Source organism: Phascolarctos cinereus, unplaced genomic scaffold, assembly GCF_003287225.1.
Source record: "Phascolarctos cinereus isolate Bilbo 61053 unplaced genomic scaffold, phaCin_HiC Scaffold_726;HRSCAF=1367, whole genome shotgun sequence".
NCBI classification, from domain to species: domain Eukaryota; kingdom Metazoa; phylum Chordata; class Mammalia; order Diprotodontia; family Phascolarctidae; genus Phascolarctos; species Phascolarctos cinereus.
This window is the reverse complement of record NW_027556098.1, coordinates 8,302,577-8,314,842: the sequence shown is the minus strand read 5'-3', so window position 1 is coordinate 8,314,842 and position 12,266 is coordinate 8,302,577. Positions and strand designations below refer to the sequence as shown.

General features: G+C 36.4%; 1 protein-coding gene across 1 annotated transcript in view; it reads left to right on the top strand.

The window, feature by feature from the left end:
* The window catches only part of FRMPD4 (FERM and PDZ domain containing 4), a 746,498-nt gene that overhangs the window by 685,715 nt on the left and 48,517 nt on the right, over window positions 1-12,266 (top strand). Inside the window, 1 exon segment of the mRNA XM_021007485.2 lies at window positions 10,825-10,929. Within this exon segment, the coding sequence (XP_020863144.2) occupies window positions 10,825-10,929 (105 nt within the window).

Below are 12,266 nucleotides of genomic sequence, written 5' to 3'. Positions count from 1 at the left end.
GACACAAACTTTAAATAAGACACCATCTCTCTCCCTCATGTAACCTATAACTTAGGAGAGAGATATACCACACATACAAAGAAATATAATATCAAGTGATATATGATGCAAGATACAAGAGAGGTGGAGGCTGAAGAGGGGGCAAGGATGAAGAAATCATTATTGGCTGGGCTTCAAGGAGCAGATGAATTAAAGGATTTCCAACAAGAAGAGATGGGAGTGGGGGGGACGCTAGATGGCACAGTGGATAGAGCACCGGCCCTGGAGTCAGGAGGATCTGAGTTCAAATCCAGTCTCAGACCAGACATGTGACACTTACTAGCTGTGTGACCCTGGGCAAGTCACTTAACCCTAATTGCCTCACTAAAAATAAAAAAAAAAATTCAAAATTCAAAAAAAGAAGAGATAGGAGATAAGGTAATGCAAGCATAGGGAATATTGTGGATATCAGCATAGAGGAAAGAGCTTTGACAGCTTCAAAGAATACATTCATTCCTCACACCACAAGGTGAGGGCTGTGTTCTTGTCCAACATGAATGCAAAAAGAGATAAAAACAGGGAAAATAGAACCACTATTGGTATGGTCTACTACACGTGCCACCAGTTGCCACTACTTCTGAGATAAGCCAAATTTTACCTCTTTGTGCGGAGGAGGAAACAGATGCAACGAGACTGAGCCAACCATCCCCATACTAAAAACAGTCTTTCAGATCCTTTCTATTCATTCCTCTATTCAAGAGCCATTTATTGAACACATCAAGTTCATGGCACTAGCCTTGTGACTACAGGGAATAGCAAGAAACTGAAGAAAACAGTCCCTACCTCCCGACTGGCTGATTGGAGAGAGAAATTTACATATGCATAACTGATATAAAATGAATCTTCATACTTCTTAACCCATGTTTCTTTTTTTCCATTTTTGCATTTAGCACAATTGAAATGTTTTCTTAATAGTTCCCAATAGATGGCTGAAATTATTGTCACCTTCAAATATTTATTGAGCACCCTCAGGGTGCATGACACTGTACGAGGCACTGTTTTGAATAGATATCGATGAAGAGTGAATCCAGGGATTCATTAATACTGTTTTCTAGTGGTAGGCTAGACAATAGCTTTCATTTCTTTCTTTCTTTTTTATAATCTCCTTCCTTCCTTGTTCTACACTTCAGCATCTAATCTACTGACTTTTTTTTTTGCTGTCAGGAGAAATAATAACAGGGGAAAAGAAACAACTTGCTTTTTAAACATGTTCACACACATACAGATACACATGCATGCATACACACACACACACTCGTGAGTATTTTCTTTCCTATTTTTTTACTAGGCATAGAATTATATTGTCTCCACCATTTAGTCTCTTATCCTGTTGTTTCTATTTCATCTTTCCCATAGCTCCCAAGCTCTTCTTCCCAAACCCCACACAGTAAGGCTAGAAGGAGGGTCCACTAAGGAAACCTGAATTCATTGAAAAAATGTAAAAGAAAATGTATGATTTTTTAAAAATATAAATTACCTTTTGTTAAAATGATATTGAAAAAATAAAGTGAAGCTACAAAATAAATTCTAAGAAGCTAGAATTAGGTGGAGGAAAGACCAGTGAAAAGTCTGAATTATGGAATTTTTAACAAATACATTGTTATTACTTTTAAATACTCAGAATAATGCCAAGGGCTAAAAATGTACTGTCAAATGGAGATCCCATATGGCCTTTTTTAATAAGTAGGTAAGATTTAATTATAACTAATGCTATTATTATTCACTTACTCTATAGCCAGTGTGTTACAGCATGTTTGGTCTTAAAAAGCTTGAATCTTTCTTATATGACACTGGTTATCCTTTTAATTTGCTGATCTGTAATACTTGCTAGCTGTGTAACCGTGGTCAAGTCATTGTACCTTCCTGGTATTCACTTCCTTTATCAACAAAATTATAGGATTGGATGAAATAGATGACCTCTGAGGCCTTTCACCTATAAGGTCTATGTTTTTCACAGATCATATACAAGTTACCTTTATCCTAGCCCAGGTCATGTTTTTCACAAAGTCATTTTTAGTGAGGTCCAAATTAATGAGGTTCTGAAGTAAATTATGGCCCTTCCCTTCAGTACCAAAGTATTTCATGACTACCCAGTCTCATAGCATCTTCTTCCTGTGTCTCTCAGACTATAATGTACACTGACTTTCATGGATATCTGCCATTTATCATCATACCATCATTTATCTCTATCACTAAGTACTTTGTGTGATAGGACTGCATGCCAAGTTATAATGAGGTACTTTTTAGTGTAAATTAATGAAATGCTTTAGAGGGGGAAAAAAGAATTGAATTCAATCAGTAGCTTTTTTTTTCCAAGATATTTATAATCCAGGATTAACTGATTATTTTGGGAAAAGGAACTTTGGGTGTTAAGCTACTTCAAAGGCAGTTATGGTAGATTAAAAGTGGGGGTAGGGAGAAAGGGAAGTACTTCAAGGAGAATAAAACACTACTAGAAGTGAGCCCGCTGACAACAGCAGGGAACACATGGAATAACCCTGGAGTCATTTATCTCACAATGCTACTACACATATTAGTACTCCTAAAAGCAACACTGTATTATAGCCCCTGTGCCATAATTTATGCATATGATAATGACAAATTAATGATAATAAGAGCTAACTTCCATAGCTCTTACTATGTGCCAGGCACTGTGCTAAGCACTATGCAATCATAATGTCATTTGATCATCACAACAACCCTCAAATATAGGTGTCATTATTATCCCCATTTTACAGATGAGGAAATTGAGGCTAAAAGAAGTTAAGTGACTTACAGAGTGTCAAACAATTAGTAGGTATCTGAGACCAGATTTGAACTCAGGTTCAGGCCCAGTTCTCTATCCACTGCACCACCAAAAGCAAAGTTGTTATGTTGAGTATGCTTTTACTAAGGCAGAGAAATATGCAATGCATTTTAGGAAGATGTCCTTTTTTTTTTTTTTTGAAGAGGTTAAAACTGTTTTTAAGGTTTTGGTATTTAAAGGAATAAATATTAGTTATCTGGAAAATTCACCTATGTGCTCATTCCCTAATGATGATGGATAAGTGAGATGTTCTGTCTCAAAATAGCTCACCTAATGTCATTCAATAGAGCTTTCACACAGGCACAAATGCTTCACTTATGATAAACCCATTGTGTCAATGAAAATGCCACCTGCTTTAATTCACTAAGGAAGAATGTTTTCCCTTCAGCTAAAAGATGGCATTTCAAAAGCAAATTAGACCCTCCCTATATTATTTTTATTAATCAATTACTTATCATGGACCATAAATAAGAAGAAAGATGAAAGTATTACAACCTACGGATTTTTTTTTTTGCAATAGAATTTTCTTAGTCATTTAAAAAACTTGTCAAGAGTAGTTTATTTTTTTCTGAAGAACACAAATGAACAACCTATCAGAATATAGTTTCTGTCCCAGTATTTTAGACAGAGAGCTTCTGTCTCTGAAAATTAACATTATGTATGTTTCCCTAAGTGCTCAGCTCACCACAAAAAGGATGAGAAATTAATTACTGGATTCTGATGGTATTTAAGCCAAAGATTTCAAATGAAGCTTGGGGGAATATGAATAATTATCATTCAATTAGTCTACCTGTACTGAATTGAGATGGAAATAGTTGATTTTGCTGCTTACTCCCATTGCTATAGGAATATATTATTATGTAACGTAATATATAATATATGAATATTATGAATATGTGAATAGTACAGTAAACAGGAGTTGTATATTTCAGTGTCCACAATAATATAAATAACTGGGTTTTGTCCCAAATTATGAAATTACCATAGACATGGATTTCTATAATTGACAGTCATATCTCTTAAAAATATGCTGAGGAAATATATTATGATAACTATTAAAAATATTATCAATCAATCGCTATTATTGCTCACTACAGTGCTAGGTAAAAACCTACATTATAGAATCATACAATCTTAAAGTTGGAAAGAACATTCTAAATTATGTAGTTCAACTTCTTATGTCATTTTTAGGAATTTCTTACCTCTACTAAGCCAAAATTGGCCTCCCCATAACTATTGACCTTTGGTCCTGTTTTTGCCTAGACTTTCTGAAATCTAAGACTCCTTCACTGCGATACCCCTTCAAAACTTTGAAGATAATTATTGTGCCCTTCCATGAAATATTTTCTTCTGCAAGCTAAAATTATTTTTTTCAATCATTTTTACATATTATTTCTAGACTGTTTGCCATCCTGATTACTCTTCCTTAAATGATACACAGCCTAACCTATCAATGTACCTTTTAAAAATGTAACAGGACCCATATCAACTCACAATCCATCTACCACTATTTACATTCATGCTCAGGCTTTGGGTCCATTAGCTTTTCCCCACACACTCTCTTTCTCATGCAGAGACTCAGAATTGTGCCAACCAGATGTTTATATCCATTATGGCTTGCTCATCACCATTCCAAAAATGTCCCATGGATATTGGCAAGAATCCAAAGCCTATAACCTCTCCAATTAGCTATGTAGCCAAGAGTTCTCTGCTTCTGCCTGATCCAAGAAACACCTCTCCACACACCCAAGGTGAAACTGACTCCCTACATTCTGCTTGAACATTCCTCTTACTCCCTTTAAATGAAAGAATAGTCTATGAAGATCTTCATTTGGATGTCCATCCTCCCTCACCCTCTCTGACTGTGCATTCATCTCCAAAGATATGCATTCACATACCTTTCCTTCCTCATCCTAGTTCACCATAATATAATAATAATAATAATAATAATAATAATAATAATAATACCTAATATGTATATAACACTTAAAAATTTGCAAAACACTTTATATAGATTACCCTATTTGATCCTCACAACAACCCTGGAATGTAAGTACTATTATTATCCCCAATTTGCAGATAAGAAAACAAAGGTTAAGTCACTAACCCAAAGTCACACACAACTAGTAAGTGTCTTGAGACAGGATTTGGACTTGGGTTTTCCTGGCTCCAGGCGCAGCACTCTATCCACTATGCAACTTAGCTACAACACCTATTCACACACATTAGCTCTAATCTCTCTCACACTTGTGCCTTGTTCTATTTTATTTCTTCAGTAGCCATGTGGCACAGTCACAAATACACCAAGACTTTGCTTCATTGATTCAATAATGACACCAATTTCCATAACAAGCACACACAGGGACCAGATCTCACTATCATAATTCCCCCCACTGGGACAACATACCACCCTATACCCAAGAGGTAGTTTATGATTGTACATAGCTGTACAAATTCTGCATTTTTCCCACTCAGCTGTCTGCCTTCCCCAAAGATTCTCTATTTTAATGGTATAGTACCCAGAATGATGCTTCAGCTGTGATCTCACCAGCAGACTACAGAGGAACTATCACAGTGTAATATACTGGTAAAGACAAATTATGTCTGAACTCAGAGGAGCTGGGCTCAAATCCAGAGGAACTGGCCACATACAACCCATGTGACCTCAAGCCAGTCTCTTTGGTCCTTCCTTTGTCTACAAAATGAGGGTGCTACTCTAGACGACCTCTGAGGAAACTTTTAGCTCTAAATCTCTGAAGCCATAAACAACTCCCTCATTCTGGGCCTCATCCTTTTATTAATGCAGCCTAAGTTTGCATTAGCCTGTTGACTAACCATATCACTCTATAAATTCATATTGGACTTGCTACTAAAAGCTCTTAAGCCTTTTCCCCCATGAACTATAATAGTAACTGACACTTATATGGTGCTTTAAAGTTGTTTGGGGATATTATCGATAGCTTTTGTTTTTACATCATCATTATTTCCCAGTATATCCTTTCCACTTTCCCCACCCAGAGATCTATCTCTTATCATAAAGTATTAAAAAATGAGAAAATAAAAGTTCAGTAAATCTAACCAACATATTAATCAAGTCTAACAATATGTGCTGTATGCTATCTTCAAAAAAGAGAGAGATGCACCTTTTCAAATCTCTTCTATGGCCAGCTTGGTCATTCTAAAAAATATCCCATTTCAATTGTTACTCTTGTACTTTACATTTCCGTTATTGTATTCATTATGGTATATTATCTTTCTACTTCTGCTTATTTCCCTTTGAATCAGTTCATATAAATCTAGCCATGACTCCCTCTATTCTTCATATTCATAATTTCTTATGAACAAATATTATGAACAAATAATATGAATAAATATTAAATTTAATTTTAATACTTTAAATTTTAAAAAATTTAATTTGAAAAAAAATTTCAAATTAATGAAAATTAAATTGTGATCAAGAACTACAATTTGTTTAGCTGTTCCCCAATCAATGGATACCTACTTTGTTTCTAGTTCTTTACTACTTCAAAAAGTGCTACTATAAATATTTAGTGTATGCTGGCCCTTTCTTTATGTCTTTATCTCCTTGGTGTATATGCCTAGCAGTGGAATCTCTGGGTGTGGATGTTTTAGTCACCTTCGTAGCACACTTCTGAATTGCTTTTCATACAGTGCTTTCAAAAGACTTGCAAAGCAATTTACGTACATTATCTCATTTGAACCTCAAAACCTACACCATGAAGTAGATATACCAGCATTATTACCTCTATTTTACATAAGAAGAAATTGATGCCCAGCCTGATGAAGTGACTCAAAGTGACTTGCCTGTAATCAAAAAGTTAGCAAAAGTCAGAGGCAATATTTCAAACAGGTCTTCCTGACTCCAAGCTCAACACTCTTTCTACCACATTACCCTTTTATTGAAAAACTACCCCTTTCACGAACTGATTATTTGAACCTAAGTGCAAAGATTTCATATTTATATCAAATTTCAGCATGTTAGATTGTGTCTGTCATTCCCTCCCATTTATGTTTTTAGCTCCTGAGCGTGTCATATAATGTATTAACTGTGTCTCCTAACTTTTTGCCATCATCAAATTTTATTAGCAAGCCATCAGTGTCATCATCTAAATCATAAATGAAAATTCTGAACAGACTTCCTCTAGGTTGACACCTATTAAATAAGAGTTGTCCTTCATGTACAGTCATTCAACCTGGTACATGTCCACCCAATCAGCGTATCATCTAGCCTATATTTTTCCCTCTTGTTCATTATGAAATAATTTGTTAAATACTATGCCAAAATCTAGCTACATTACGTATAGGATTTCCCTGATCTACCAGTCTAGTAACGCTATAGAGGATTTCCGTGAACCTGGGGTTCATGAACTTATTGTGGTAGTGGTGATTTGTTTTATAACTATTTTTCAATATGATTGGTTTCCTTCTTAATGCAGATCCATAGGCTTTACCACCTTGCCAAAGGGGCTCAATGACATTAAAAAGTTAAGAACTTTTGCTGTAAAAAAATGGAACTAGATGACTTTGGCATGGCTTCCCTTCTACATGCTCCAAATCTTCCATGTAATCCATCCTAGGATTTGCCAGGAAAAGGCATCAAATTTACTTGCCCACAGTTTTTGGAGCCCATCTTTACTCCTTTTTTGAAGATCAGAACATCAGTTTGTTCCCCACTCTCTGACATCTCCAGCATTCTATATAACTGCTCAAGGATTACCAATAACAGTAATTCAGCATTCATATTCTTTCCATACCATTGGATGTCATTCATCTGAGTCAGTTCAATTTAGGATCATAGACTCATAGGATCTTCTATGATCTTAAATCAAACTCCCATGCTCTTACTACATTAATTTCATTATGAACCTTGGTCTTTTATCCCTTCCCTTGGTTCAGTCATTTTTTAGTCATGTCAGACTCTCATAATCCCATTCTGGGGTTTCCTTGACAAAGACACTGAAATGATTTTCCATTTCCTTCTCCAGATCATTTTACAGATGAAGAAACTAAGGCAACCGGGGTTAAACGACCTGCTTAGTAAGTGTCTGAGGCCAGATTTGAACTCAAAAAGATGAGTTTTTGTGACTCCAGGCCTGGCACTCCATCCACTTGACCAGTTAGCTACTTGTTTTTCTCTTGTAACATGTTTATTCTAGTCTTTTCAGTTTAAAGAACCTTCTTTTGATGAAGAAGATGGAAACAAAACAGAAACTGAGTAGTTCTGTTTTCTTCTTACCCATTAGTGTCACACTTTCCACTTTGTTGCCAAAAGGTACAAGGGCAATCCTGATCTTCCTCCCATCATTTCACTATTTTTCTACCAGAAAGTCCAAATCTCTAGCTTGCTGATAGTTCCCCTCAGATTGTCATTATCATTTTATCATGACTTTCAGGATTCTTCATTCTCACCTGGGTGTGGGAAAGGACGAAGCTTCTTCCTTCAATTGTAAAATTATAGGTCCCAGTGCCATGTGCAACAATACTGGAAATTAGACTTTTATTTTTGCTCTATTCCATGCATGTCTAACTTGTCTTTCAGATCTCTACTTAGCCTTGCCCAAAGCTTATAAACCACCATCTTGATCTTCCAGCAGGTTCTTCAGAGGTTTCTCACCTTTCCTCTTTCAGTAGCATCCAAAAAGCTCCTTCCTGTTTACGTCTTCCATTTCTTCCCTATCCTAACTCAACCCACACCCTAAGTCCCATTTCAATCTTCTCAGGACATTCGAGGCCCTAAGATTGAACAGTAGATTTAAATGGTTCATCTTAGCCTATTCAGAATGAATTTAGATTTCAAGAACTTGAGGCAGCTTGGTGGCACAGTGAATAGAGTGTCAGACCTAGTATCAGCGGGACCCAAGTTCAAATCTAGATTCAGATATTCAGTAGCACAGTCACGTTGGGCAAGTCACTTAATGTCTGTTTCCTTTTATTTCTTCATCTGTGAAAGGAAGATAATAATAGAAGGTACCTCCCAGGATTATTGTTAGAATCAAATGAGATAATTTATGTAATGTGCTTTGCAAATTTGAAAACACTATATGAATGCGACTTATTGTTACTAGTGTGAGGAAGGAAAGGTATATGAATGCACATCTTTGGAGATAAATGCATTTTTGATGAGTGTTGTTAGAGAGGATGGGCATCTAGGTGAAGATCTTCACAGATTATTCTCTTATTTAGAGGAAGTGAGAGGAATGTTGCCCAAGTAGGATATCAATTTACAAAATACGGTTAATAATAGTCCCCACTTCCCAGAGTTGTTATGAAGATCAAATGAAATAATGTTTACAAAGTGCTTAGCACAGTGCCTGACACATAGTAAGAGCTACATAAATACCAACTATTTTTGTTGTTGGTGTTATTATTACTTCAGAATGACCAGCTCTTTAACAAATATTTCTCGCCCTCAGGGGAGAAGTCACATTAGGCAAATTCTATCTGGCTCTTTCTCTACTTTTTATTCCAAACATACTCTTAAAAGTTATTTTTATTGTTTTTAGGATTTTTTTCATAACCCTTACTTATTCTATATTGAGTTTTATTGTGGGCCTTTGCCCCTCCTTTTTTTTCCTTCTTAGTTCTGTCACTCTTTTGATATCTAATTTTTTTTGGGAGGGAGGAAAGCAATCTCCTGCACTCGACCACCGCGTCTCCGGTCTTTGCGTGTTTGCACAAGCCATCCCCCATTGCCTGGAGTGTACTCCATCCTCATCCCTGTCCATCTCTCAGAGTTCTCATCTTCCTTTCAGGGTCAACGCAGGTGCCATCTCTTCTGTTAAGCCTTCTCCGATATACCACTAATGTTATCTTCCTCCTCCTATTTCTTTGTATTTACTTATTTGTATACATGCTGTATCCACTTTCCTCTTCTACAATACCTGTGGAATGTAAGCTCCTTTAGGACAGGGACTGTTTGATTCTTGTCGTAATACTCTCAAAACTCTGTACAGTGTCTTTCTCATAGATGAATTTAAGAAAAATGTTGGTGGTATTTTGATCTTTGAACCAAGATTACTTAGGGAATCAATTGAGTCATCCCAAACTAAAATTGAGTATTCTTTCATCCTGCTACCCTGGACCACCCTCCCTTTCAAAGTAGATTAATCCATTTGGCTTTTGAACATCAGAGGAAGAATATTCTCTCTGTATGGTCTGTTTCTCAATAAAAGAACAAACATTTAAATGCAATGATTCATAAAGATAAGATTAGATGATATCATCTAAATTCTAGAGATTTTGAGAAAAGCAGAGAGGGAACAAAATATCCAGCCAATATTCAATAGGCTGTGATTTGGTTGATGACTGTGGGATAGGATTTACTCTTCGCTGCTGTCCAGGGCAGATTCTTGCCACCAACAAAAGATTGAGCCAAAAGGGTAAATACTGAGGAGTGAATACATGAATGGATCTGTACGTGCTCGTCCTACTCTATTCCCAAAACAGATGTAAATGATAGCTGAATTATCCATTGTTTTTAATTATCTATGCCTCTTTCCCCTCTATTCGAACAACTTATTCTCAGCTGGCTTTGTATAGGGATAGCATTAGACAATGCCATCATTTTCTCTTCACAGTTTGCCTGATAGGGCTATAATGAGAACAGAGCTTATGCGCTCATGCAAACGAACACAGTTTAGAGCAATCACTTTAAAAAATACTTGGAAATGTGTTCTGTGACACAGAACATACTTTTTGGTATTTTCGGTCCAGTGATCAAATAAAATTCTAATAGTTTATGCATATGAGAGTATGCTTCTGTGTTCATTGGTGATTTTTTTGCCATATTTTAATTTAAATGGGATTTAAATTTAGTTCTTTAAATGGGCATGTGCCAAACCTTATATTTTTAAGCCAAAATGAGGAATTTATGAGAACAAGTAGAGAACCATTATGTCACAGGGAGGTATAGGTTCTGTTCCAAATTAATCTGATAAAAAATGTTCTTTCCCTTCCAGTCTCCCAAGTCAGCATTTATTAGTGCTGCAAAAAAGGCAAGGTTGAAGTCCAATCCTGTTAAAGTGCGTTTCTCAGAGGAGGTCATCATCAATGGCCAGGTTTCGGTGAGTTTAAAATTCTCTTCTTTGTGAGGCAGAGATTTGTTAAGGTCATGTATATGCCTGGGATAATCAATCACTAATGGTCACTTGCTGATTTTGCAATTGGGTCTATTTTTAATTACAGTTGCTTCCATCCTATTTTTTTTAACCACTCCATACTGTAAACTCTTTGAGAGTGGGGGGACCATATCTGTTACATTCCCCAGCACTGATGCAAAGCCTTATACCAAAGGTAGATGCCCAATAAATATTTGTTGAGGGAAATAATTACCAACTAGGCCAAATTCAATCAAAATGATTGGAGTATTCTGTATCTATTCCCATTGTCTAAGATATAATCTACAAATCACTAAACCAGAAATAAAAGAGAATACTTAAGTTCTTCATTCATGCTCTTGAACTAATATCAAACATACCAATAGTAATTATGTGTGTGCCTATATACACACACAAATACATCTTTCTTCATCCTTTTTGACTGTTGAATTCCTATTCATCCTTTAAATCCCAGCCCAGGTGCCATTTCCTAAGTGATTGCCCAGTTAGCAATGACTTCCCCTCCCCACTCCATGCTTCATATAGTCCTTTGTTTTGTATATACCTTAATGTACTTAGCGTATGATATTTTGTATAAAAGTTAAATACATATGTGTCTTATCCCAATTGGCCAATAACAGGTCCCAGCCCAGCCCTCACTTGCTCATAGTTTGGGTTTTGATGGCTCAGAGTGAGTACAAATAGCAATTGTTTCTATTCTGGCCAGAAATTCTGAGGGTCTTCCTCTTCCAGATTGATTCTTGTGTGAAGGCAAACTAGGCCATCTTAATTCTTGCCTAGCCTTTAACTAGTGAATGGGTTTTGCCTAAGTCAAATTGAGACCTGAGAAAGGCCTTAGCTTAAAAAGACCGAGGTTTCTCACTCCATCCAGGACCATCGCAAGTCATCTCGACCTATGTCTTGCCATGGGACTGTGATGACTGGAGGAGACAATGAGGCTGATGACTTTGCACAGCTCTGCCTCACTTAAACCCAATTTACTTGCAAGTTAAAACATCATCTTCCTGATGTCATTGGTCTTCTTCGAGAAAGAAGGATGAACAATAACAACAATGGGAAACTACATGAGGGCAGGGACAATATCTTAGGAGGTAGTGTTGTATAGTGGATGGACTGCTGAAATACAAGTTAGGAAGACCTAGGGTCATATGCTACCCCTGTCACTTACAGGCTATATGACTATTATCAAATCACTTTATTTTTTGGTTTACTCAGCTGTAAAATGGGGATAATAATAGTATAGCACCTACCTCTTACAGTTGTCTTGAGGCTCAACTATTAGA